The sequence below is a fragment of the Remersonia thermophila genome, chromosome 3 (assembly GCF_042764415.1).
Source record: "Remersonia thermophila strain ATCC 22073 chromosome 3, whole genome shotgun sequence".
Lineage (NCBI taxonomy): Eukaryota > Fungi > Ascomycota > Sordariomycetes > Sordariales > Chaetomiaceae > Remersonia > Remersonia thermophila.
The window spans coordinates 1,162,501-1,188,890 of record NC_092219.1 but is presented as its reverse complement, the minus strand read 5'-3'; the positions used below and the strand labels follow the sequence as shown (position 1 = coordinate 1,188,890).

The window sequence follows — 26,390 nt, the reverse complement described above, 5'->3', positions numbered from 1 at the left end:
AAATGGTATGTTAACACTACGTGCCACTCATTTGGTTTTCGACGGAAAGACTGAACCTGGCTTGCTGAATAGAATGGATGCGGCGGCAAGTGTTGGATTGGAGGGCGTTCCCATAGCTGCCGATTTCGACTGGGTATGCCGTGTGTACTGCAAGTGACCACACAGCGTTCCAAGATCTCAATGTGAATTGTATGCTCAAAGCAATTCTCAACGACTTGGTTGGTACCCGCGAGTTGGTTCTTGTTGCCTCAAGAACCGATCAAGAGATGAATATCTGACAGGTATAGCCTCTTGAGCCCGCAGACGGTCTGGGGAATCAAAGGGCAGGTTGGTTCACCCGCAAAGTGCGCGGTTTGTCAAGATCCATCTCGTCGCCTGATGACGATAGGGTCATTGCGAACCCTTACGAGCCCAACGTGCTCAATATTGCACGGGACGCCAAGCTGCGCGATGCGTTCTGGATGAAGAGGCAGCCGTGCTCGGCAGTCGATATGCTTAGGGGTGACCCGCTGGCGTTGCAGTATGAGGACGCCACTGTTTATCATATCTTCAGCCCTCACCTATCGTCGACGCTAGACACTTGTTTCAGACAAGATCAAGTTTTGTTTCATGAGCGATGGAACCTCCTTCAGCGGACCCCTATTTGAGTTAACCGAGGGCGGGGTCATTAACATGGCGGGAATTGATGTCGCACAAGGATGCCCCTCAGCGCTGGCCATACGCGACATCATTTTCAAGTCTGGCCGCGGGGCTCGTTGCCTTCATCGGAGATGGAATGGATGAGGCGGACCCATGCGAGGCCACAGTCAGAGAAGGGGCTGCAGCACGTTCGCAAAGGGGGACGAAATCGGCATGTTTCACTTCGGGGAGCCGTCGTTCTGTTTAATGTTTCGGAAGCATGTCCATGTGGCGGGCTCTCCCGAGGTTGGACAGGAAGAGAATACTCCGGTACGTGGCTGTCATTCAGCTGTGAGCATCACAAAGGGTTGTCAGTTTGGTTACTGATGTTTGCATGGCTCAACCTCCTCCGGACGCAGGTCGGTAAGCTGGGTTGGTTGTTTGACGCACTTTTCTGGTCGTACGACAGCCAAGTCTTCTCGTTGCATCTCATCACCGCAGGTTCGAACATTGCATGCTTCATTGACCACGTGGGTCTGGCCTGTTCCAAACTGCACTGGTAACTTTCTATCTATAATATTAATTGAGGTAGTCAGCGCCTATTATTCTTTGGTATCTTGATAGCCAGCGAACAGAAAAACAATAGTAGTAGATGAGCTGACTCGGGTAGCCTTTCGTGTCCAACCTGAAGCACTGTAGATGAACAAGTGACTCAACATGACCGGAGTGCTTGCTACACGCGAATCGGATACTCACCTGCAGAGTAAGATGACACTTACAGCCGGTGTGACTGCTCGGCCCGGTGTGGCTTGATTGGGCGTTGACCCCGCCGTGGCGTTTGGCCGTCACCGAAGCGGCCTGTTGGGAATGTTTCGCTCCCACCCCACAAAAACTGGCTTCAATAATAACTCTTTCTGCCTTTCTTGGACGGGATGTGAGGGTCGCCGAAATGGGACAGCATTGCATAGTGGAGGGGGGCATTGGGTTGCGCCGGAAAACATGACGCCCAGGAGATTCGCGAAGGAAGGGCGAGGCGAGGCTTTGTCTCAATGTGCTCGTCCCGGTGTCGACTTGACAGACCCATCGTTGATCTTGAGTGCCATCTCATTTTTTAACATGGCCTTGAGGCCATGGGCGCGTGTGCGGACATGTCCGTTATGATCATGGGTGTCGGTGTGACGACAGGTTTGCCAGTATCTGGCGAACAGTGGCTTGCCCAATATCACAAGGAGAAGGGGAGATGACACAGAGCTTGAGTGCCATTGTCTGGTTGGGAGGGTTACACAAGAGGGCCAGAAACTTTACGGGATGGGCTGGGACAACTAGGACCTGGCGCTTGGTGTAGTTGAGTGGTCATGCGACCATAATCAGGCTGGCTTCGATCTTTCACGTCCCGCCAAGATGCCCGGAAACGAGGCCTGCTCCGAAACCATTCCCGGCACTACTGTATGTGTTCAGAGGCCGCCGCCAGCTTGTGTAATATGACCTCTTTTAAGGGTGCCTTGGGATATATTGCACCAGGCTTCACGCAGCCCAGCCTCAATCACCTTGTAAAATCGAGGCACTGTAGAAGGCCAAAGGCGTTGATGGAAATTTAAGTGTCTAATAGCAAGTCTTCTACCAGAAAAAGAAGCTTATAAACATAATGAGCGAGCCTGTTTGCTATAAGTAGTTTATGATAACATGGAACTACCTTCGCAAGACTTACCTGGTACGGAGGATGTACATCTGCTGTGGCACTCCCACTCCTCTGTCCAGCGCTCCCACTTTGCGTGGCTCGGGTCCTCAGGTACTCATCTGTGAAAAAGGCGAACCCAGTCCGCAAGCTTGAACAACATATCGGTGGCACCAGGCAGCCTGTATAGGACTTTAATGATGGAAGGAAAAAAGGTAAAAAAAACAAAAAAAAAAAAGAAAGTAGAAAGATCAGCTCCTGATAACTCACTTCCCCTGTGCAGACGGTTGTTGAGGCTTGCACCATCACTCTCGCGTGGGGGTTGGTTGAGGAACTGGCCGAGGACTACGACAGACACTCCACTGTCAGATGCATATGTCCATCTGGAGTAGGATTCAGCTGCAGTCAAGACCAGGGAAATGTGCCGAGGCCTCCAGCAACCTCTGGGTTCTGCTGATCGGGATGCATCACACCGAACGTATCATTTGTCGCGACGTCCCGATTAGGCAACCCTTGGGGCACCTGTGCAGCAGGTGCAGTAGGTGCTACAGCAGCAATGTCCCAAGTCCTCCATGATTGTTTCGGGATGGGAGCGTTGGGCCGACATGCACCCACACCATGCTCATGGTATGGTCCAGACCAGCAAGCTTAGCCAGGCTGGTCGATTCGGCTGGATGCAAGAGGAAAGCTTCGAGGTACGTACTGTCGTTGTGCAGTGGTAGGCACCGTAGTACATCCAACATGATCGGGCTGGGGAGACCTTGATTAAGTTCGACGGCCTGCCGCTCGCCCGTACGTAGCATTGGTTTCCTTATACCCCGCGTTTAATGAATGCCCAACAACCGCAGCAGCAAGCATCAAATCCAGCACAAGGGATGTGTTTACCATGACTGACCAGGTGCGGGAGCCAAGTCTGGTTCAGTGATGAGGTAGATCGGTGAGTACAGGAAATGCCCTGAGCGCCAGGTGACATGGTGATACCGTACATGGTACATGGGACATGGCATTTTCCGACTCTTTGCATAGCCTCTGAGACATTCTCGAATATTCATAGGCTGTTCATCATCGAGCTGTTGACCGGGCGAAAGGCCCGCCTTGCAGCCGGAAAACTGAAGAACGTTTCTGTACGTTAGGCTCGGAGGCAACGGTTGAAGGACAGAATCGAGCTCATCTTGGTCATAAGGAGGCATCTTTTCCCGGATGGAGAGATACCTCGCAGAATACATGCATCATGTACGCTGCGGAAACCCTTGATGAACCGCACCGTAGAGCCAATCTAAAACCCGATCCCAGTTTGGCTTTGAGTCTTTGCTCAGCTCCAGAACTTGGGGGAGTCGAGAGCAAATGGATGGCGTCTATCCGACATGCAGAAGACAAAAAAACCCCTCTTACCTCATCGAGTTAAAATGTTTCGGGTGGGGATGCCAAGCACCTGCCTTCTTCCCCTGTCTTGCCGCTGTAGGCTCTCCACATCTCCCCGCTCGCCCCTCCCGTCCCGCTCCGTTGCCGATGTTCTCCAAGTTCCCCCGCTATTCATCCCGCTTTGTCAACGCGCGCTTAGGTCCTGCCAGCAACCACGCAATCGTGCCCAAGCCGTCTCCCTATCACTAATTGGACCCTTCATTGATCGCTTTCTTGTAGCTATGGCTCCGGTATGGATTACCGAATGGCTTGTTTATTTGTTGCTACGCTCGGCGAGACGCAGCTTGCATGCACAATGGGGCGACGGCGCCCAGAGACGGTGCCCGGAAGCCAACCTGTCAGTTCCTTGACTCAGCAGCCGCAGACTGAACGGCTGCATGGGAAGTAGGCCGGATGGGCCAGCACCCCATGCAGAGAGACCCAGGCGTGTTGCGGAGGACAGGCTAGGGTGATTCGAGTCCCTGTACATGGTGCTTTGGTTGGGGCGGTCTTGTCTGAGCGGCTTGCGTCTCGCGCTCCTTCATGCCTCAACCTTCGGTCCCGTGTATTGTGTGAGAGGTATTTCGAGAGGCGTTTGGCACTTTGTGTGATGCTGGGGAATCTACTATCCGATACACGACCGTGATCACTTCACCCCCGACGCCACAGCTCCCTGGTCTCTTTCGGGGTATGGAAAAGGATCAAGGTTGGAGAGCCGCCCCCCTTCTCTTACCGCCCGTCTACTGTCTCACTTTTCGTCGTCTTCTCGTTCCTCTGCATGCGCCTCTGGCGTACTCTAGTCAGCTTCGGAGACGTCAGCTTCGGGGACACAGGATCAACCAACCAACCAAAGCTGAGCAAAGACAAGCTTGTGGCCATTCAAACCCCCTCCTCCTCCCCACCTACCTGAGAAGCAAACGGCCTTCCCACATGCATGCTCCCCCCACCTACATTTGTTCCATCAGTTCGCCATAAGACTGGGACGCCCGCTTCCAACCGGGGCCATTCGTTCTTCGCTGCCCACCCCTTGTCGCTGTGTTGGCATGGTTTCGCGACTGACCAGCTATGGACCGCCGTCTTGCCGTCATGCCTGGCGACCGAGGCTTGCGCTGGCCGGATAGCCACAGAGCGCACGCAGATCGCAGCATGCAAATGTCGGAGCTGTCGCCGCCGTGGTTGGGCTCGCTCTCCTCGTACTCCACATCAATCTCTCTGTGCACTTCGACATCGGGCTTCGCCCATACGGACGAGCTCTCGCCCATCAGCAACGATGTCGAAACATCTCCAGCCACCGCCGATACATCGGTCTCTCATCTCGCGTCTCCGTCGCAGTCGCCCTTATCTGTTGCTGAGCCCAGGTCGGCAACATCTCTTAGTCACACGGAGGAGGCCTGGCCAGTAGGCTACCATTACCGTGGCCGCATCCAGACCGTCGCTCGCGGATTGGAGAACAATGGAACGCAGCAGCAAGATGGATTTCACCAAGCTCACGTCTCAAACGAGCCTTCGGCAGTCCCCAAGCTGGAGCCGCTTGAGGACGACGATTTTCGCATGGATGACGTCGAAGAGGCCCCCTCGACCCCTATTCCGGTCAATACGGGCTTACCGCCGGCCCCGAGCGGCGAACCCAAGTTGAAGCGCCCGAGGGGACGCCCACGGAAACATCCTCTTGTCCCAAATGTTTCTACAAACAAGATCACCAAGGGGAGATCCAAGACGGGTTGTTTGACGTGCCGGAAGCGCAAGAAGAAGTGCGATGAGGCAAAGCCGCGCTGTAAGCCGACCCTGTCCACCTCTTTAGACTCCAGCGTAACCTATCATGTCCTGACCGCTGCGTGCCAGGTATGAACTGCGAGAAAAACGCAGTGGTTTGCGAAGGTTACCCGGAGAAGCAGATTTGGAAGAGCGGCAAGGAGAGGGCCGAGGAAGGTAGGTCAAATCGAGCTGCATATTGCGCCGGGGCACGTCTAATCGCAGGCGGCAGAGCGCCGGAAATCCATCAACTTGCCGTCCATCACAATGTATCCTCTCTTCAGTGGTTTGGAGACCGTCGAAGACCGGATATTCTGGAAACATTACAACGAGCGCCTCAGCATCATCCTAACTGCCGAGGGAGACCATGCGAATGCATTCAGGGAGCTCGTGATACCTCTGGCAGTGCAGCATGATGGCCTGATGCACTCCATTCTGGCCCTGGCCAGCAAGCACATCGACTTCGAGACACCGTACGGCAAAAACATTCTCCGAAACAACCCAGGCACCACCCTTGAAGCGTTGCGAGAGCGAAGCGCTCACCACTGCAAAGAAGCTCTCAGCCGATTCTGCAGAGACGTCGCGGCGACAGAAGAAGGCAGAATCGACCCGGCAGACAAAACCATAGTTGCTGCGCGATACGGCCAGATGCTCTGCTTCTTCCTCGAGGCCCTCATCGACGATGACTCAGCCCGAAGATACCGTTTGCATCTCAACATGTACCGCAAGATCACATCCGCCTCACCGCCGCGCGACTCGGGCTACATGTCATTTATTGCCGAGTTTTTCGATTATCACATCATCGCCGACGAACTCGTGTCCTCGGTGTTCAACCCCGATGCTTGTACTCCAAGCAAACGGTTGGCCCCGTTCCCAGGCGACTACAAGCCGAGGCTTTTAGGTATCACGGACGGCCTCTTGTGTTATCTGTCAGATATTACAGCCATGCGCAACAAGATTCGGAGCAAGATGATGGCCGGAGCCGACCTGGCTGTCGACTACGGAGAGATTTACCCGGCAGTCGACATCGACGCTGCCATCCGAGGGTGGACTTCCCAATGGCCTTCCGGCGACAGCCGTGCGCAGGTCACGCTCCTGTACAGGCAAATGATGTGGATCTACCTGCATCGAACCGTGTATATCCCTTCCATGTCGTCGCCGTCGTCACAGGGCTCGTCTACATCAACACTGTCGGCTTTCCCCAATCTGCCCCCTACCACCCGACCTGCACCATCGGCAGTGAACACGCCTCCCCATTCCGCTTCGACGAGTCGCGCCTCTTCGCCGACGCTATCGGTGTTGGCCCAAGGGCAGCCCATTTCGGACGCCGCCGCGCCGCGCAGATCTTGGGAAACATCGGCCCGCATCAACGATTCCGCAGACGACGGCAGCAGCAGCAAGCCTGATGCCGGCAGCCGCGCCGCATCCCCTGCACCAGACCGGCGACCGCCCAACCTCGACCCGACTGTCATCCAGGCCGTCGAAGAATCCCTCGCGCTGCTAGAGTCGTTTAAGCCCAACGACCCGTGCCAACGTCTGCTGTTGCTTCCGTGCTTCTTGGTCGGCACTGCCTGCTTCAGTGCGTCGCAACAACGGCGTATGCGCACCGCTGTCCGAACCGTTCGCGCCTACACGGGTCTTCGAAACGCTGACCGCGTCCTTGACGTTCTCGAGGAGGTCTGGCGTCTCATGCAGGCCGGTAACTGGGTTGCCGTTTGGGACTGGCCCAGCGTAGTGCAGGGGTTGGGAGTCGATTTCATCCCAGCATAAGTTCTCTGTCATATCATTTGAGACGAAACCCTCTCCGGAGTATTCTTCAGGGAGAAATCCGGGCCCTACCACTCTCCCTCATTTGTGGCTGGTTCTCCTTACCTGGTCTCCTATCGTTGGCCTGTTGCCGCCAATCAGTCACCTTCCTTGAACTTTGTACTTTTAATATTAACGGTGACCCCGCTGACATCTTCTTACTGTCATTCTCGGATGCCGGCATTGTATTAGCTAGTTTTTTTATCCAATCCAGGGCACCTTAAGGGGCCGTTTTTTCCCCTTCTTCTTTTCTTTTTTTTTTTTTCTTTCCTTTTTTCTCCTTCCTCATTGAAATGCTTCCCAACAATGAGCTCTCGTTCACTCACTTCTATTGGCGTTGAATAGGGTATCGGAAAATCGGATACGGACAAGTTATACTCAAACGACTGGAGATATAGGAACTTGAGACCAACACAGTCCTCTGGTCTGGCACAACAGCATACACACACGTGGAAAAACAGGACGTATGGCGTTGGATTTGGTTCATAGCCAAGAATAACAATGGTTGATGGAAATGACACAATTAAACACGAGAGCTTTAACTCATTGCGAGGTGGTCTGTAGCACTTGAACGTCTAGCACCATTTCCTTTCTGTGTACGGTCGGCTATTCTTCATCTCTTCATCTCTCCAAACCAAGCTTGGTCAGCACCGCCTGAACGGATTTGTTTTAAGAGAGGTGTTTGGAGTAAAGGTTCGCCGTCCATGTTGATCACACAAGGTGTGTTATTAGTGAGTTGCGGGAAGCCTCCTACATTGCCCATTTGGGGGTATCAATGAGGTATACAAGCGATACATATATCTACAGAAGTCAACACCGCATCTATGTCTTCAATCCAGCACGGGTGTTCGTGACTCATAGTGGACTTCGGCTATTGACAAAAGCACAGCTGCTATCCATTACGAAACCAATCAGTCTTCTTCACTCCCCTCCTCCTTCTCTTTCAAGTTCACATCGATACCACCAGGAACTTTTCTGATCTCGTACTTGCCGCCGAGGACGAGATCCTTCGCCACCAGCTCACGCGTGCGCCCAAGGCTCTCGATGGCAGCGATGCGGTCGATGGTACCCTGGAGGTGCTCACGGAAGCCGGGCTGGGCCACGATCTCACGGAAGGCGAGGTGCATTGGGACGGAGCTCGCGCGGACCTGAGCGTCGCTCGTGATGCTGAACAAGTTCAGGCGGTCGAATGCTCTTACGAAGTCGACACGCGTCATAATCTCCTGGGCCTTGAAGAGGGGGTACGATGGCAGAATATGTCCCTTGACAGGGTCATATGTGGACTCCATGTCCTTCTCCTTGTCAACTAGCGCAGTTGCTAGCACGACAGCCGCCGCCTACGCAAGATGAGGGGATTAGCATCGCAAGTTTATGCAACAAATTGAGTGAAGAGGTGATAATAGCCACTTACCGCCCACTTCTGCTGGTCCATCACGTCATCGTCCATCTCTTCACCCAGAATCCAGCATTGGTTCAAGAACCACGTCTTCTCCATCTGCTTAATCTTGTCGCACGCAGCAAGCATGTCCTTGCTCTTGGCAACTCGGTTCAGGAAGTTCAATCGGCCACCCACGCGTTGATAGACCTGTTCGAGGATCTCGGACGACGGAGTCTCGTGAAAGTAACGCTGCCGATAATTCCGGAGGGCGGCGGTAGCCTGCGCCTTGGGGAGGTCCGTGATAGTGAGAACTTCCATGCGCGTAGCCAGTTGCTTTAGCCGCTCATAGACCCAGTAGTCGTCGCTGTTGAAGACCATGGTCACCAGGTTGGCAGCGGCCCACTGCTCGGCGCGTTGTTGCAGAAGCTCGATCAAGTCCTTGCCATCATCATCGTCCCGGATCAAGTGCATCTGGTTGATAATGACGACAAGAGGCTTGCCCATCTTAGCGCGCCTGCGGAGGGCCACCTTTTCCAGCTTGTTGAGAGCGCGCTCAATATCCAACAATGCTGTCGTATCCCTCGGTCCTCGTTCGCTGAAGTAGCCGCCGATGTAGTCTTCGTGAAACTCATAGTCAAGAGCTTTCCCGAGCCGGATTCGGAAGATCTCGAGGTCGGCGTGAGCCTCAAACATGGCGACGCCATCACCGTCGATCTTGCGCATGGCTTCCAGCAGCATGCTGCTTTTCCCAGTCCCTTTCTCGCCGATGAACAGGTGATAGTGCCCTCCAACTCGGCCAGCAACGATGTCGTCCACATGCGCCTGTTCAGGCCTCTCTACCCAATGCGTTGCCGGAGCATTCTTAGGAGGAGGGAGATCCTTCCCAATGGCGGCAAGCTCGAGGACAGGGTCGCCAGGCTCAAAGGCCCTCGCCATTTTGTGGAGCACCATGTACTTGTACCCCTTGTGGTAGCCATATGCCGCCAGGGCAAAGCCTGCGCCAAGAACAAGGATGGAAGCGAAAGACGTCGCAGCTGCTTCGAACATCTTGTAAAGCAGAGACGGTTCTGGTGGCGGTGGTGGTGGCGGTGGTGGTGGTAGGTCATAGTATGGCTGGTTGACAGGGTTGGTTGCACATGTGGCTGCGGCATGGGGATCTTTAGGGCAGTTAGCTTCTGACATGGCAGAAAAGGCCAAGGCGTATGACATGGATGAACAAGGCAACTGCACGACCACTGCCAATTCCAGTACATATGAAAGAGCGTGAGCCGCCGCTGGCTTGCCCAGCTATTGTTATGGGGACGCGGATGGAATAATATCCTGCTCTGTATCTGAGCACGGAGTTGACAAGCACACAACCAGGCACTGCCAGCGTGAGGTTGCGCATTGGTTCCATGAGGTTTTCCCACACTGACCGGGGCAAGGATGGCAATGACCCCCTGAGACGGGTCCTGAGGTGAGAGAAGGGCCGAGGGATGAACCTACCGTGAGGACGAGGTGGCTCGCTTGACAGCAGCCTCAGAAATGGTCTCGCTCTCACAAATCCTGATGGGAAGTCTCTTTTCCACAAGAGACGATGAGCCCTTGAAGCTGTGAAGACAGAACAATATCCCACTCTTGCCAGAGACATTTTTGCGATCAGCAAAAAGCGACAGAACGGAAAGGAAGCGAAGAAGAGTCGTATTCAGGAAGCGAAACAATAGTGTCAAATGAAGACTGGCCAATCCAAAACGCAAACAAGATGTGTAAAGAGTGAATAGAAGCAAATCCAAAGGAGGGGATGTGGCTCAGGAACCACAACATTGAGTTGAAGTCAAGTGTTTGCGGGAGAGAGAGCGGCGTTGGTTCCCAGCCCAATCCCTGAATGACCCAAGTTTAGCGAGGTTCAGGGCACTTGAGGGAGGCATAGGGGTTGGTCTTGGCATGGCCCAGACCCGCCGAGTCGGTCTGGGCGCAGCCGCAATGTGAGCGCCAGCTGGTTACAGCTGTCAACAACATCGCTGACCACGGGGATAAATGGTTGCTGCGGAAGGAGGTGTATGGAAGGGAGCCCCTGAGCCCCTGGATCCTCAAAACAAACAGCCACAACAGCTGGCATCAGTGGCACATGGACAATGACATCAGCTCGCATCGTGAGAAAGCTGATCATAGGCACACTCATGAAGACCACCAGAAAGATGTGTTCACAATTTGGAGCCCGTGGATCTGCAAGGAAACGACCTGTTCTTTGGATGTAGCCCTCACTTACCACAATCTCTCCCTCTGGGGTTACCCACCCTGTTTCCACTTCACGGGCTTCCCGGATCGCAACACCCTGGCAGAGGATTGGTCCCAGCTGTAGTCTCGGCGTACTGGAACTTCGGGGTCTGTACTGTATTTCCGCATCGGAACTTGAACTTCTAGCGTCAGAATGCTGTGACACTGTCTTACTACCCGTGGCCGAGCTGGGGAAGTAAGTTGCCATCCTTCAATCATGCCTCCGAAAATGGTGGACTTCCAGGCCTCATATGAGGTACAAGGAGCAGACAAATCACTGTACAAAGCTCTTCATCGCTGGAATGAAGGGCGGGTTATTCCAGGTTGCTCATCTTGACGACATTGGCGACCAATGTAATCTGGGGACAAGAAACCATCTTCGACGGATTTTTCACTTAGCACGAGAGACAGCAGCGTAAAGGACACCGTTTGCCCATTGCTAAGCCATTCAAACTGCTCTGGACCACCACAAAGGAGCCACATCCCGATTCAGCGGCTCTGGGCTCAGACACAGATTTGTCGATGAGACCTGCACAATGATCCCCCAAGCAATGTAAATAGGGGTCAGCAGAGTCACGTTGGCCTTCTGGGCCTTTGGATAACCTCTCTAATGGTACCTGGGCCGGCGAGGCAAACGATAAGACAGAGATATCCATGATGGCATGAGTGGTACCGGCTTCATTGCCTTACGCGGCCTCACTCCGCCTCCGCGACGGCATCTCTCCTCCGTTCATGCTCCCTTTCCACACGCCACTGTTTAGGCCCTTGTCTCGCATCTCGAGCATGGTCTTGGGACAACAAAGGTTCCGTGGGAGGTCAACCGACAGAGCTCAAATCCACGCATAGCTCATATGGTACCGAGTCTCCCAGACCACTTCATAAGGACAGGAGAACTGACAGCATAATCGCATCGAGTAAAGGAACACAGCAAGTTGCAAGTACCGCCATAGCATAAAGCTTTTGAGACTGACAACGGTTTGTTGTTAAGTTTGGCCTAACGCACAGGGCGAACGGAACATCTTAATGGGTTCAAGGTCGCCTGAGCAGTCTGAACGTATCTCTAAAGGTCAACGAGCACCTGGATCGTTAACTAAAAAAAAAAAAAAAAAAAAAAAAAAAAAAAAAAAGGCAGAACCTGAAGGCAAGTCGAGATCAGTGAAAGCAATGCTATGCTTGACAACGGTGCCGCATCAGCCTTCAATTGTCCATGTCTATGGCATCCCCAGATATGTGCCACATTTTCCCAACCACACCTTGCTCTCTGCTAACTCCAAACATTCGCAAAGTGATTTTTTTTTCTGTTCAATGGATTCCAGAAGGCGGGAAAATAACTAATAAATAGAAAAGAAGCAGAAAAAGGAAACCACTCAACCAATGCAGTAAGCAGGGTTTCCGGGGGGTCTCTTTTCCTACAAGTACCTACTATAATTACCAGACCATCGCACTGATTCGAATCCTTGCGCGTTTCGCCTACATTTGACCCACCCATGACGTCATCGGCCCCGCTCTTTGTCTCGATTAACGGCACCCTCTGCCTATCGTGTTTCATGTACTTTGAAGCCAAAATAAGCAGGGTGTGTACTTATACGTGATAACGACCCGCAGCGCTGGACGTGGGATCGGGTCTCGGTCAGATACGTGTAGAACTGACCAAACTCGACCAACCTGACATCCATCAGTCCACCTTCCTGCAATCTGTCAGTCCCCAAAACACGCTGCTGGGACCCAACAGGCTTCTCTATTTCATTGACCGAGGCGGGATCATTCGAAACCTGAGTCTGGTGATGTGCAAGAGCGAGAAGTTGACGGTTGAGGAGCTTTAGACCATTTGTCGAGTTTGTCCTCTTTCATCGCAGAGCCCCATTGCCACCCGCCGGTTCTCCCAACGCAATAGTGCGTCCCATTATCGTCGCCAGGCCACCTTCTCGACGCCGATAAACGTTTGGTTCGTCAGGCATCGTCACGAACATGTCGAGAGACGTATCTCAGCCTTCATCCCAAGGAGCGCATCCTACGCTCATCGATCTTCCGGCACCGCCCTCAAACGCCGATACTCCATCAGAAGTACCGTGAGTAGTGCGCCGACTGACCGCATTTCGGATGAGGATGGTACCGCAGAGGTGCTGTTGCTGACACCGTCTCTTTAGAGGGACACCCACGAGCACCACCACCTCCCTCTCCGCGCTGTCCACCATCGCCATCAAGGACGGCCATCGCGGCGCCATCCACAAACGAAGCCACCTGCACAGCCCGTCACCTAACAGCCTCGAGGCCGAACGTGCCGACCGGATTAGCCGCCTTGCCGGCCTGTCCAGCGTTTCGACTCTGCACAATCCTACTACGGGGCAACCGCGCCACAATGTTGGCTCCCAACAGACCATGCCGACCACTTCCGGCCTCTCGGCAATCCCAACCGGAGCCGTCCTCACACCGGCTTACTTTGATGCCGCCGGTCAACCAGTCGCAATAACCAAGGCCAGCACGGTTGGTTCAGCAAGCGCAACTGAAAGCGTAGGCGGATATACTTCCACTTCCACTGAAGTTGGCGATAACTACACAACGTCAGACGACAGGGATGAGGACATACTTACAGAGATGGACTCGGTCAGTGTGAGTGGTTGCATGGTGCCTGATGCAATGGACGAAGATCTGGACAACCTCACGTCGCACAGCGTCGGAACCTACGAGGATCGCATGTCAGACGATGGCAACGCGAGCCTAGTCGGATTTGGGGAAGGGGCGGGGAGCACCCTCTCCGGTCCTATCTACCAACGTCGACCACATGCCGTACAAGGTGCCGCTGCTGGGCAGGGACCTGCATTCGCATCACCGCCCGAGCAGAGCAGCTCCTGGTACAGCGAGGGGACAGTGCCGGTTTCCGGTCCCGATCTTCATTACGGAGGTTCAGCTCTGAGGCGGGACTTCACAGCACCTGTAGCTCTGCCGGTCGAGCGCAATTCGGGGAGCGACCCGAGCATCAAGCAATCAACCGCGCGTGAAATGCTTGAGGCGCGTATGCTGGATGGCGTTGCCATTGACCGCACCACACCAGGAGTCGCGCCAGTGGGCGAGGTTGCGGCTGGAGCCACGGTCACTGGTGATGATGATGACGCTTTTGTCGATACGACCACACGCGGACCCGTGCCGAATTCCCACATCCCCACAGCATCAGCGGCCCTCGCTGGCGAGAGCATGCATCAACACCACCCAGAAATATCTGGACATCGCCAGCAACATCCAACCTCTCAACATCACCTGGGACAGCACCGCCATCCCACCCACGTGCCACATTCCCAGTAGCATTTCACGCTGTCACCTCCAACGGCTGCGTCTGCAGCCTCGGCGCTCGACGCTGGAAAGAGCTCACTGCGAGCGGTTAGACGAGGTTGAGAGTCAAGCAGTAGGGTTGTGAGTCCCCGAGAGAGATGAACGATGAGCAAGGAGGTTTTTGTTTCGAATGTGGTTGGAGACAGCAGGGCTGTTCTCCCATCGAAAGATGCCATTTGCCCCCTGTGCAACAAAGCTTTTCCCGTTGTTCTTTTGTTTGTGGAGAGTGAGTTTCTGTCTGCTTCTATAAGGTACCTTAGTCAAAGTGGACTCCATCTAGAAAGTACCTTGTACAGCGTCATATATAGTACTTCTGTCAGATCCATCCAAAACAATGGAAGCCATTGTTTCCGAAATCATATAGCATGTAGGCAAGCTTAATATTAGAGACATACTTCTCGGACTGTAGGCCTCGCCCCTCCCGGACTGTATCACGTGACATACATACATATAACCCTAACCCTCTAGCCTTTCGTCGCGTCCTGCGCCATCGATCACTCAACACTATAACCATCATCGCTAAAATTAATTAATCCTGCAATTGCTGAATCGCTCAAAAATGCAAGAAAATTCGAATAGCTACAATTTGGAACAAGTCTGGTGACGTATTGTATACAAAACCCTAGCCCTCTAAGGCGCCTCAGGGGTCGCCTGCTACTCTGTCAACCCCTATCACCTCCCTCTTGGGCCTTTGGTAGAGGTGCCTCCCTTGGTGCTTCCCTTGCCGCCGCCGGGGACCCTGCTTGCCTGCGTAGCTCCTCTCCCTCTACGCCTGGCCCCCTGGGTTGCAAGCATCTTAGGCTAACTGTTTAGGATGATAACATCGTCGTTATCCTGGGCACCCAGAGCCTCTAGGTTAATACCCTCCTATTGTAAGGGACCGTGACTTTGCGTTTTCGATGTAACAATTGGCAGAGTTGGGAGGTTGAATGGAATGGCAGACACGTCGTCGTGCGGGCGCGAGGTGTAAAGGGTTAGGGTTATGTGTATGTATGTCACGTGATACAGTCCGGGAGGGGCGAGGCCTACAGTCCGAGAAGTATGTCTCTAATATTAAGCGTAGTTTTGCCAGCGATGGAAGAACGACCTAAAAAAAACCAAAAAGGGAGATGGAATGAAGAAACATAAAAACGGAATGTAAGAGGATCAAAACACAGGAGAATGAAGTTGAGAGAAACGAAAAAGAAAAAACGCATGAGAGGCGGAAAGTCGAGGCTGATTGTGTACTATACTGTGTACTGTAGTATAGCATGTAAGCACTCAGGAATGCGCTATTCCTAAATAGGCATGGCTCAACGCGAGTTCCCGGACGTTGCCCCACACTGCTCCACCCTGCTTCCCCTGCCGGCATCGCCAGATCCAGGAAAAAAACAAATCGCGTCTTGCGTCTTGCGCTTCACACCTGCAATGTGCCGCGCGGATGCTAAATCAACAGCAACCGCTTTCCTCGTCTTGACCCGCAATCTCTTCTATCCGCTTGCACAACCCGCCAAGACCAGGGATTGACTCTAAACCACCGCTTTCTGGGTCCTCCGCTAGAAATGCATTATGGGCAACGAACACAGCCGGCCAGAGGACGGCAGGTCGCGGTCCCTCTCGCCTCTCCCGCGAGATGAACAACTTGACGGCGATGATATACCGCGCATTCCATCAACAATGCCACCTGCGATCCCGGCCTATCGCTCAGCATCTCCCAATAGCCCGGGCTCTCCTGCCCGGCGTCGTCGCCACCGACGGGCTCGTGACGTTTCACCCGAGAACGCGAACCAACAAGGCTCCCCATCCCCGCACGACCCGACACCGCCCGAGCCACCTCAAGCAAAAAAGAACCGATCCTCGAAGAAGCGAAGAAAGTCGGAGAAATCTGAACCAGTCCCTGGCAAGAGCACTGCGATCGAGGATAGGCCAGCACAGGACAACGCGCGTTTCGTTGGGTTGGTCGAGTCGCGTTCTGCCTTCCCGGGCGCGCACGCGTTCGGGGTTGTTTCGGGGCCGGAAGACTCGATCCCGCCTTTCCCTGGCGCGCACGTCTTCGCCAGTGTTGTTTCCAACAGCCAGAAATCGCCTGCCCGCGCCGCATCGCCGCATGCGTCCCCAGAATTGGGATCGCCGGAACTCGATCTGCCGGAGCATGCCACTGATTTTGACTACCCATTGCCCTACGAAGTTGATGACTACTCCTTGCCCCGTCGTGAATCCGAGCCGGAGGATGAAGGTCAGGAAGGTGAGGATGAGGATGGGGTGGTGAAGAAAGAGGACGATGGGGAGGAGGAGGATGGAGAGCAGGAAGATGGGGAGGAAGACGAGATGGTGAATGGAGAAGAGGAGAGCGAGGAGGAGGAGGAGGAGGAAGATCAGGTGGCGAAGGGAGAGGAAAGTGAAAGTGGGAGTGAGAGGGAAGAGGAGGACAAGGAGGAAGAGAATGGGGTGGGGGAGAATGGGGACGAGGGTGAGAGTGAGACTGAGAGCGACAGTGACGAGGAGAACAAGGAGCAGGAGAACGCGGAGAAGGAGGATGCAGGGGATACGGAGGATACGGAGGTGTTGGTGGAGGGGGGGATGGCGATAGAGAAAAACGCCCATGCCTTGGCTGAACTTCCAGCCGACGATTTTGTGCCTTCACCTCGCCATAGGCGATCGACAAGGGCCGAGAGGAGCCAGCCGACCGCAAAAGCCGATACTCAAGAACCGCGACCCTCAGCAAGAGCGAACAGGAAGAAACAGCGACGTGATGCCGAGAACGAAGATGAGGACAACAAAGTCCATTCGCAGTACCGAACCGGCCCACTCTCTGCGACCGAACAAGACCAGATCACCAGAGCCGTCGAGGATTTCCGGGACAGTGAGGGCCTGACGCAGGAGGCCCTCAATCAAATGATCCAGGAGAATCCCCAGACGAGCAAGCACCCCCTCGTCGGGCAATTGTGGGCCACTGTACAGGATGCTTGTCCATCGAGACCGCGCAAGAAGCTGATCAATTGGTGTCGGCTGCGCTTCCACAATTTTGCGGCCCGCGGCACATGGACCCCAGAGCAAGATGAGGAACTGGCAGAACTCGTCGAACGACACGGCAAGAAGTGGAGTCTCATCGCTGCCATGATCAACCGCCACCAGAAAGATGTGCGCGACCGGTGGCGGAACTATCTGGTCTGCCGCGGGACTGCCAAAACCGACGTGTGGTCCGAGAGCGAGGAGGAACGCTTCCGCGAGCTGGTTGAGGAGTCGATCGAGAAGATACGGAAGGGGCTGAAGCGCGAAAGCAAACAGTCGCCCGACAAGCTCATCAACTGGCTCGACATCAGCAAGGCCATGGGCTACACAAGGTCGCGCCTCCAGTGCATGAAAAAGTGGAAAAGGCTTTCTGCTGCCGAGCCGCTGCCGGACTCGATCCCTACCGTGCTCCCTTCTGGTTCTTCTTGGAGGCTGGGAAAGGCACGTCTCGATGTCAGGAGGATGACGAGCGAAGACAAGTACAGCCTGATGTGCGCAGTGCGCGACCAGAATGTCAGGTCTGACATCAGGATCAGATGGAAGCCCATTGTCAACGACAACTTTGGTGGCAAGTACGAGCGCCAGGCTCTTGCGGTTACATGGGGGCGGCTGCGGACGGCTGTGCCAGGCTGGGAGCAGAAGACAACTGTCGAGTGCGCGCAGTATCTCTGTGACATGTACGAGAGAGAAGGCGGCTTTGGAGATGCCGAAGGAGCCGGCGACTACGATGCCAAATCCCCCGACCCTTCCAAACGGCACCGTGAGGCAGCCTCCCCGTCGAAGTCGAAACGGAGCAAGAAGCAACGCAAAAACGAGGTTGACGTCCTGTCCAACGACAGTGGCTCGGTGCTGGAAGAGGAGGACCGGGAGGGGAGTGCAGCTCGCACAGATAGCCCGGCGGAGGAGGAAGACCGAGCTGTGCGGTCCACGCTGGCGACAACCAAGTCCGCGTCGAAGAAGCGCCGCCGAGGGTCTTCCACCGGAAAAGGCTTGGAGAGTCCCCGCAAGAAACAAAGATCATCCCAGGTTTCGGCAGCAAGGCACGATGTCAACGGGGTGGAGAAAGGCAACACGGCAAAAGAGCCGGTTGGGTTGAATGGTGCCAGATCGATGAGTGTTATCAGCAGCGATATGGATGATATGGAGGATATACCCGCGAGACTGCCTGGCGCAAACAAGACGTCACAGTAGCGCACGATGCATTAGACGTCGAACTTATATTATATATATGGCTGAACCAATATACTGCTCATATGCCCCTACAAATCGAACATCTTGCTCCTGCTTCCTTTCCCCTCTTTTGTCACTTTTTCCCTTTCTTTTGCGGAATCAGGCTGCCCCGTGAATCGAGGAACTAGGTCTCCGATGCCTGCTGATATCACTTGGCGAAAAAAAAAAAAAAAAAAAAAAAAAAAACGGCGTTTCTGTGAAGGCGTACAGCAATGCTTCATTCAACATTATCTCATGTACCAAGGATTATGGACTGCTGGTTGTGAGAATGAAGAACCTAAGGAGAATCTAATCAACCTCGAAGAAGCTTTCTACACTTCCCAACATCTCATCTCAAGGACAGACACATGGCGAGTCTCGAGATGCGCCGGCGGCTGTTGTCAGCCCTCGCTCTTCTCCATCACCACCCAGCGACATGCCTCTGACGGCGCTCTCCAGGCTCGTTCCTGACCCATCCACCGCCACACTGCAGTTGATCTCCTGTCTGCTCGATGGCACGTCGATGGCCGGGTTCCGGTCAAAGAAATTGACAGGCCTCAGCATGACACGCAGCGTCTCTACGGGCATAACTGGGAAGTCTTCAACACGGGGAATGTGGTTGATGCCGAACTGAATCCACACCACCGGATCACCCCCAGCAAGACTGTCTTTTCGGTTCGCCCAGCTGCGCACGCCTTCGCCTCCGCGGCTCTGGTTCGTGTACCGACCGCCGGCGTACAGCTCGCCCTCGGCGTAGCGAGTCACATAGATGCTGTGGTCAGCAAACTCGGCTCGTTTGAAGTGGAAGCTGTCGGCATCGGCGAGAATCGGCTGCATCGGCGGCACCATCAGCTTGTACCCAACGGCCGCCCCGTTGACCGAGTTCCGCACGGACGGGTTGATTATCTTGAAAGTGCGGCTTTTCCCGGGATCCAGGTCGTATCCGCCCGACGTCTCGATCTCGGTTCGGTGCGTCGTGTAACCCACGCCGTGGGGGTTGAGGATGGGATCACGGGGCAGGGCCACGGCTTCGTCATACACGATTGCGTTTCCAGGGCCCGCCACCATTGGGTCGACGCGCAGGCTGAAGAAGTGCTGGTGGTATCCGCCCAGCACTCCTGGATGCACAACCGTCCCGAACGGATGCGGCGTCTTCGTCAGCTCAAGGTCAACGGGCTGGGTTGATAGAATCCCGGTGGCCTTCGCTTCGTACGTGATGTCTCCGGCTGTGTTGAAGATCCATGCCAGGATGTACTCATAGTTGCTGACTGTCAGGATGGTCTGCAGCACCAGCTCCCGGTTGCGCACCACCACAGCCCGGCTCGTCCGATAGTTGACGTGCTTCCAGAGGATGCCAGCGTCCTGCTCATGGACGCAAATCACATTAGGCATGACAACGGGTCTTCCATGCGTGTCAGCTAGCAACCCATCGATGTAGTAGATGCTGCCGAGGCAGTCGCATCCAAGCTTGAGGTTGTTGGCCATGACGCCGGCGCCGACATCGCCTAGGTCAAAGGCAGCTTTCCGATGGAACGGGTGTCGCGGGTCGCCGTAAGGAATGCACATGTCGGACAGACTTAGCCGATAAAAAAGGGGCTTGTCGTCGTAGTGGACGTCATACAGTACCATGCCCTCGCGCTGGTTGTAGCCGACCTTGAACTCCCACTTTTGCCACCGGATAAGACGTCCAAGTTCCGAATAGTTTTCCACCGTGAATGAAGTCCCCTCGGGCTGCACGACGCGCAGAGGCTTGACATCTCCACGCATCTCCTCCTGGGCCTCCGGAATGTACTCGTTCGCGGGGACTGGCTTCCATGGGCTGAGCGGCCGGACCTTCTCATCGAGACCCGTCGGCAGAATGTCGATGCGGATTAGTTCCAACGTAGCCGGGTCCACCACTGGAACAACGGGCAGAGGGAACGAGTAGTGGCAACCGTCCGGCTCAGATGGGTTGTTGGGATCCCGCATGTAAAGAAAGCAATGCATAAGCCGTCTGTCATCGAAGAACTTGCCCTCATTGACACCGTCGGATCCTGGTTTCCTTCCAATTAGCAAGGCGACCGTGTCCTTAGCGGCATGGAGGATCATCCTACCGTAAATCCAGGGATCGGAGACGACCACAGCTCCAGAGGGAAGTTTGAGCTTCTCTAACTCTGCCCGCACGTCCGGATGCTCCAACGCCGCCTTCTCGACGGCGAGAACCTCCTCGGCGTCGGTGTTTGGGTGCATAAAAGGCCCCAGCTTTGCATTACTCTCGACCTTTCCTGTCGTGAGATTCACGACGGCTTCGTGGACATTGTGCTGGCCATTGCGATCAGTATGCGCTCTGACGTCGACAAGGTTTCACACTCACTGTTCCTCGGATAGAGTACACCACGAACACCCGACGGTCAATGTTATATTCTGGAACTTGTCCAGCGCGCTCGGCCGTCAAATATGGAAGGAGTTCCGCCTTTTGAGGTTCAAGCAAGGTCAGCATCTTGAACCTGCATTCCTCTCCATCAGGCCAGCAGGAGCGGATCAGAGCAGCGCTCTGGATGATCTCGTGGGCAGCTATAGGGCCTAAGGGATGGGATTTTGTCTGGGAGGTCTCGTTGTGGCTCGCCGCAAACTTGCTGCTTACGCATGCCCCCTTTTCGAGGACGGAAGCCCGTTTGGCACTCCCAACAGACAAGCAAGGGTCCTCGTTTGCCATCATGATGGAGGTGGGCGCAACAAGCAACAAAAAGCGTCAGGGTTGTTGGTTAGCGGATGGGATCGCCACGCTTGGGGTGCTCAAGTGTATATTAGGAGAAAAGAAGCGGGGAGCCCTGAGAAATGTCGTGACAGTCAGGTATACAAGCTCCCTTGGTGTCCCACAAGACCCCACTTCGTGCAAAAGCGTTGGAGGCCCAAGGCAAGGGAGTCAAACTCTACCAAGGCCCCGGCAGCCAAACGCACCGAGCCGTGCGATAAACCATATGCGGATGCTGTGATGTTAACCCTACCCCCCTTCCCCCTCTTCAAATACACCTGCTTTCTGAGTTGTCACCCTTCAAGGTTGTTGCCCAACGAAAGCCATCACCCCAGGAGCCATCGCATGACGCCCCATGAACAGTATCCAAGACTGACTTGGGTTAGGCCCCGCTTCCCCCTCAGTTTACCTGCAGTTCGGAAGAAAGAGAGCCAATGGGATCCCTGGTGGCACGGTGTATCGATCGTGGATTCGGATCCGGACTAAGGATTGGGCACAATTGTCACTCACAAGAGCAAGGAGCATGCGGTGTGGGTAAAGAGCGGCTGGGCCTGGGCCGTGATGCATGCGAAATGCAGGGCACGTAGACAATCCTCTACTTGACGAACAAGTGTCGAGTCATATTTTTAACTTGGACGGATAAAGCATCGAGTCTACCACATTTCCTGGGCCCAACCAACCCTTCGTTGGAAAAGAAAATTATCGCCTCTCATTGATATCCCCTTTCCATCCCCCAATGCCGGATCCACAACGCCAGATAAGTACAATGATTACCATGAACGTTTAAGCAGGCGATAGTGGCGAGAAGAGCGAGTTGAAGGATCAGTACGTAGCCATGTTTGCCGCAGCCCGGCTATGACGCCTCAGCAAGTCCGGCATGTCACCGCCCAGCAGGGTTTCCAGGCAATCGTCGATGACGCTCCCGTCACCGATTTTCTGTGAACGAGTCCTCCGAAGCCAATACTCAAACGGCCCCCCTAGAATTCCTATTATTAGTCATTGATTCCACTGAGGTGCTTGTAGAAGGACAGAAGAGGGGGCGTACGATTCTGCGCCAGCGCTGCACCAAGCTCGGCACATCGCTCGGCGGGCGTATGTTCGCCATGCATTTCGGTGAAATGCGTGATCATCTTCGAAATATCCTTGAGCGGCCACTTGCACGGCATCGCCGGAGTTCTGCCAGCCCCAGCAAGAAGATACTTGGGAGCAGAGCAAAGGCGGCATTTCCAAAAGCCAAGTCGTTGCAACGAAGTATTGACGCCTTCATCTTGGTCTCGGCCCGTATCAAAGTCGTTGGGGGATTCCACTCTCGCCCGTTTCGCGCCTCCTCTCTCTTCCTCCATTACAGAGCGCTTCCCCTGGCCCATGCTCGAGACTCCAGTCTCGCGCCTGTTCGGAAGCAGAGAGGCTCCGTTTTCCACGGTCCCGGTACGTGCTGGCTTACCACCACTACCACCCGCGCCGCTCGCCTGGTATGGGACAGTGGGGATAGTCCCTTGCCTCGGACGGAATCCAGGTCTTCGCGATTGGGCCCTAATCAGTTCGATGCGGTGTTGGCAGTGTCGCATCTGATGATTGAGATCGAGCGTGCGGAGTTGCAAAGTTCGTGTCTCTTGAGGGGTCAGATCCGCCTCCTCGAGCTGCGCTTTGCAGTAATCCAAGTCATACCGATAGGCGAGTATGTCTTCGTTGAGCTGACGCACTGTGATCTCATCGATGTCGGAAAACTCATAGTCATAGTGGTCCTGGCCAACTGACCGCGCTGCTGGCATCGCTGGCAGGTTCCCATTGCTATCGGCCTCCCCATCGTCTTCCTTGGCGTCCCGCCCATCACTTCCATCCCTGTTGGCGCGAATCGGGATGCTGGGTCCCGTTGGGATGTCATCCGTGGGTTGGGCCATTGCCTCTGGACTGCTGCGTGCCGACTCTGTCTCGCTTCCTGCGGTGCCGCCAGGAGTGACAATTGCAGCTGAGGCAACCGTGATGCTGTTTTGCGGTACTGGGTCCGGCTCCGAGCTCTAATGATTTCTGTCAACTCACATCCCTTGCCATGCTTTCTTCTTTCAGACTATTCCCAGGAAACCGGGAAATTGGGCATGGGGTTTCAGATAATCAAAAGAGATAGGAACGGAAATATGGCAAAAATCAAACCAGCCGTCTGGGAGCAGACAATTTGAAAAGGAAACACCGAGATCAAGCATACATACCATCACCTCTCTGTGCGATGAACGCTTCGTTGCGCCGGGCATGGGGGTATGAGGTTTCAAGAATGAGGAGCTGAGTGATTGATAGGAGCGGTGGGAAGGAGTAGACGGATGAAGAACAGAGGCGAGTCTTGGAAGAGAGTCAATCAGGTTCCCTAACGGATCAAGTTTGATATCCTGGCCAGGAAAGATGGCTGTGGTAAACAGATGAGATGGTTGACGGGGGGTCGATGCTAAGATTGAGGAGTCGCGAGGTAAAGAGGAAGAGAGGATCGTCGCTGAGCGCAGTGAATTGAAAAAAAGAAAGAAAGGGAGATGCCAAACGTAGTTTTGCAAAGGCGGATAGATTACTTGAAGTCTGATATGCCTGATCATGCACGATGGTTGAGCCTGAAAGAAGAGGGTGGTTGGTTGATGGGAAGTTCGCGAAAGAGCGAAAGACAAAGAAAGAAGAGGAAAAAATGGAGAAACCAGCTTTGTCCCAGGTTTCAGTTCTTTTTTCTCTCCCATTTTCCTTTTTTCTCTTTTCTCTTTTTCCGGGCTCGGATACGTGCTGATTGGCTGCAAGCGCCCCACTTCCTTGTCCCAAGAATATGGTTGGTCCAAGTGCAGGGTGCCAGCGGCCAAACGATGGAATGCTTGGCCCTGCCAGTTGTGGTCTCTTGTCGTGCGTTTGATTGGTGTACGGAACGGACCGTTTTGGCCGACGAGCTCCCTTTCGTTTCAACTCGTCTTCCAATCCCCCTCCACGTTCATTCTCCTACGGCCAGCCTTTCTCATCATGTAACTCTGGTGAATAAAGTGACTACTCACTTTGTCCACTGCGGACTTCGGAAGCATCTGAAGAAGGGAAGAGATCCAGGGCTTGGTGGACAAAAATATATTTACAACGCGCCACATCCTTCAAACCCTGGTCAGCCCGTGCCAGAGTGCCGCAAGTAGAACAATGCACATAGCGCATTCCTGTACATGGTGTGTAATGAACCCTTCTTAGGAGAGCAGCAGCGAGCGTTGATATCAATTGACGACCGTGAAGGTCTGTATCTTGGAGCTGTTCCCAACCTCAACCAGCGCTGTTCCGGCTAAATCAGGGGGGAAAGCGACGGGCACGTTAATATACATAGAAGAGGCCCCCTTGAGCTGTTTATCCGACCGGCTGCGCACGTACAAGAATCGTTATGTGTCCTGTATCGTAAACCGTCAGATATGAATCCACCACCTCTCTCGGGTTCTTACACGCAAGAATGCTCTTTGCGGTCATCATCATCATCAGCCTTTTAATTACACAATCCAGCATGGCCAGGCTGACAAGCTTCTCACGCTGGCGTCATGGACCTGACCTCAGCTTGGTGGTTTTCTTCTTGCTGCTTTCCTTCTTATGGGATGCGCTGCCAGCTGGATGCATCTTGACGCCCGCCAAGACTAAAGCCTGGACAGCGTGCTCCTCAGTTGGCCACCAGGAGATGTCCAAACTCCAGTCCGATCCGCATCACAGCACCTGTCCAACCCCAACCGACTTCTCGCCCTGGTTACAGCAACCGTTTTGTCTGGACCCTGCGGATAGCGATGACTCCGGTCCACCAGATTGTGTTTTTACATCCGCATCATTTCGCGGAAACCAAGGAGTCAGCATCATCACAACCCCAGAGCTCGCAGCCAGCATGGTAGAATATCTGGACGACTCACAAGTGTCTGCCGAATTAAAATGGCACATGATCAATGACGAACAGCTTAATGGAAACAAGACACGTGGGTATACCATTAGGGATATGCCGGGACGTGGAAAAGGGGCGGTCGCTATCCGGAAACTAGCCAGACACGAGACGGTTATGGTTGGCTTTCCTGCTTTTATTGTTCGACTGGACTTTTTGAACGATGGTCGGTACACTGAGCGACAGCAGAGGCTTATGATGAAAAAGGCTGTGCATCAACTTCACCCCGAGCAGCAAAGGTCCATCATGTCGCTGGCTAGGAGCACAGGAGGGGAGCCAATTCTTGACGTACTCAGAACAAACGGATTTGGCATTGACATTGGAGGAGCACAACACCTCGCCGTATTTGTTGACGGATCGGTATGCAGACTGGTTCCAAAGTCAATGTTCTCCTTTTGATGCATGACATCAAAGCTAACATTCTATGCTTACAACAGAGAGTGAATCACAACTGTCGTCCGAAGTAAGTTGAAAAATATTAAATCCACCATACAAACCTGAAACTACAGCCGAGAGATTAACGGCTATTTGTGCAGTGTATACTGGCGATACGTTAAGAGGAGTATGGCGATGGAAGTCGTGGCTCTGCGGGATATCCAACCAGGTGACGAGATAGCGCATAGTTGTAAGTCATCCTCGCTGCATCGGTGTTCTAATGGGGGTACGTCTAACCCTGGGAGATGCACCTCTTGGATATACATACGAGGAGCGCAGGGATTCCCTTAGAGCCTGGGGTTTTAGTTGCAGATGCGCGTTATGCACTGCACCCCCGGCGGAGAGAGAGTTGTCCGATACCCGCAGGGAACGAATCTTAGAGATCTATCGCACCTTGCGTCATGCTGGGGAGCTGGGACACGCGCGAGTAACACAGCTGATCAAGGAAGCAATCGGCCTCATTGAGACTGAAGAGCTTCAACCACAGCTCGTCGAGTATCATCAGCACTTTGCGAAAGGATACTTGATGCTTGGTGATGTGGAAAGGGCGCGATATTATGTTCAGGAGGCTGACCGGATGTGGAAGCATTATGGAGGGGAGGAGCATGAGAATATTGAAGGTATGAAGGAGTTATGGACACTGCTGGCGGAAGCTGAAGAGGATGGTGAGGATGGCTGAAACAAGGGAAATGGGTTGGGAAGGATAGAAAAGAAGAAGTCTTGACAGTGATATTGTTATAGGAGTTGAAGGCATAGGAAGAATGCGGGTTCTGTATTCCTGCCTTAACGACATGGAAAGGTACAAATGGTGGCCTAGGTTCAGTGACTTTCTTGTCGATAGAACTCCGCCTAGAAGTGTGCTGGGGAGAAGGTTAATGGAATGCGAAGAGTA

At 54.0% G+C, this 26,390-nt stretch overlaps 8 protein-coding genes across 8 annotated transcripts; 5 read left to right on the top strand and 3 right to left on the bottom strand.

Annotated features, from left to right (window-relative positions):
* Positions 1 to 191: 191 nt before the first annotated feature.
* VTJ83DRAFT_3145 (uncharacterized protein) lies at positions 192 to 647 on the top strand (the record flags this gene model as incomplete). Its single annotated transcript, XM_071009491.1, has 2 exons — positions 192 to 242; positions 288 to 647. 2 exons carry the CDS (start codon positions 192 to 194, stop codon positions 645 to 647), a joined length of 411 nt encoding a protein of 136 aa, XP_070867023.1.
* Positions 648 to 4,759: 4,112 nt separating this feature from the next.
* On the top strand, positions 4,760 to 7,216 carry VTJ83DRAFT_3144 (uncharacterized protein; the record flags this gene model as incomplete). Its single annotated transcript, XM_071009490.1, has 3 exons — positions 4,760 to 5,468; positions 5,537 to 5,623; positions 5,679 to 7,216. The coding sequence occupies 3 exons, from the start codon at positions 4,760 to 4,762 to the stop codon at positions 7,214 to 7,216; spliced, it is 2,334 nt and encodes a 777-aa protein (XP_070867022.1).
* A 947-nt stretch (positions 7,217 to 8,163) lies between these two features.
* On the bottom strand, positions 8,164 to 10,260 carry VTJ83DRAFT_3143 (uncharacterized protein; the record flags this gene model as incomplete). The annotated part of the gene is made up of 3 exons (XM_071009489.1): positions 8,164 to 8,589; positions 8,664 to 9,787; positions 10,116 to 10,260. The coding sequence occupies 3 exons, from the start codon at positions 10,258 to 10,260 to the stop codon at positions 8,164 to 8,166; spliced, it is 1,695 nt and encodes a 564-aa protein (XP_070867021.1).
* Positions 10,261 to 12,854: 2,594 nt separating this feature from the next.
* VTJ83DRAFT_3142 (uncharacterized protein) lies at positions 12,855 to 14,186 on the top strand (the record flags this gene model as incomplete). The annotated part of the gene is made up of 2 exons (XM_071009488.1): positions 12,855 to 12,955; positions 13,034 to 14,186. The coding sequence occupies 2 exons, from the start codon at positions 12,855 to 12,857 to the stop codon at positions 14,184 to 14,186; spliced, it is 1,254 nt and encodes a 417-aa protein (XP_070867020.1).
* Positions 14,187 to 15,761: 1,575 nt separating this feature from the next.
* Positions 15,762 to 18,395, top strand: VTJ83DRAFT_3141 (uncharacterized protein; the record flags this gene model as incomplete). The annotated part of the gene is made up of 1 exon (XM_071009487.1): positions 15,762 to 18,395. One exon carries the CDS (start codon positions 15,762 to 15,764, stop codon positions 18,393 to 18,395), a length of 2,634 nt encoding a protein of 877 aa, XP_070867019.1.
* A 372-nt stretch (positions 18,396 to 18,767) lies between these two features.
* Positions 18,768 to 21,111, bottom strand: VTJ83DRAFT_3140 (uncharacterized protein; the record flags this gene model as incomplete). Its single annotated transcript, XM_071009486.1, has 3 exons — positions 18,768 to 20,446; positions 20,507 to 20,714; positions 20,767 to 21,111. The coding sequence occupies 3 exons, from the start codon at positions 21,109 to 21,111 to the stop codon at positions 18,768 to 18,770; spliced, it is 2,232 nt and encodes a 743-aa protein (XP_070867018.1).
* Positions 21,112 to 21,969: 858 nt separating this feature from the next.
* Positions 21,970 to 23,396, bottom strand: VTJ83DRAFT_3139 (uncharacterized protein; the record flags this gene model as incomplete). The annotated part of the gene is made up of 3 exons (XM_071009484.1): positions 21,970 to 22,124; positions 22,193 to 23,165; positions 23,355 to 23,396. The coding sequence occupies 3 exons, from the start codon at positions 23,394 to 23,396 to the stop codon at positions 21,970 to 21,972; spliced, it is 1,170 nt and encodes a 389-aa protein (XP_070867017.1).
* A 1,418-nt stretch (positions 23,397 to 24,814) lies between these two features.
* VTJ83DRAFT_3138 (uncharacterized protein) lies at positions 24,815 to 25,462 on the top strand (the record flags this gene model as incomplete). The annotated part of the gene is made up of 1 exon (XM_071009483.1): positions 24,815 to 25,462. The coding sequence occupies one exon, from the start codon at positions 24,815 to 24,817 to the stop codon at positions 25,460 to 25,462; it is 648 nt and encodes a 215-aa protein (XP_070867016.1).
* Positions 25,463 to 26,390: the final 928 nt, after the last annotated feature.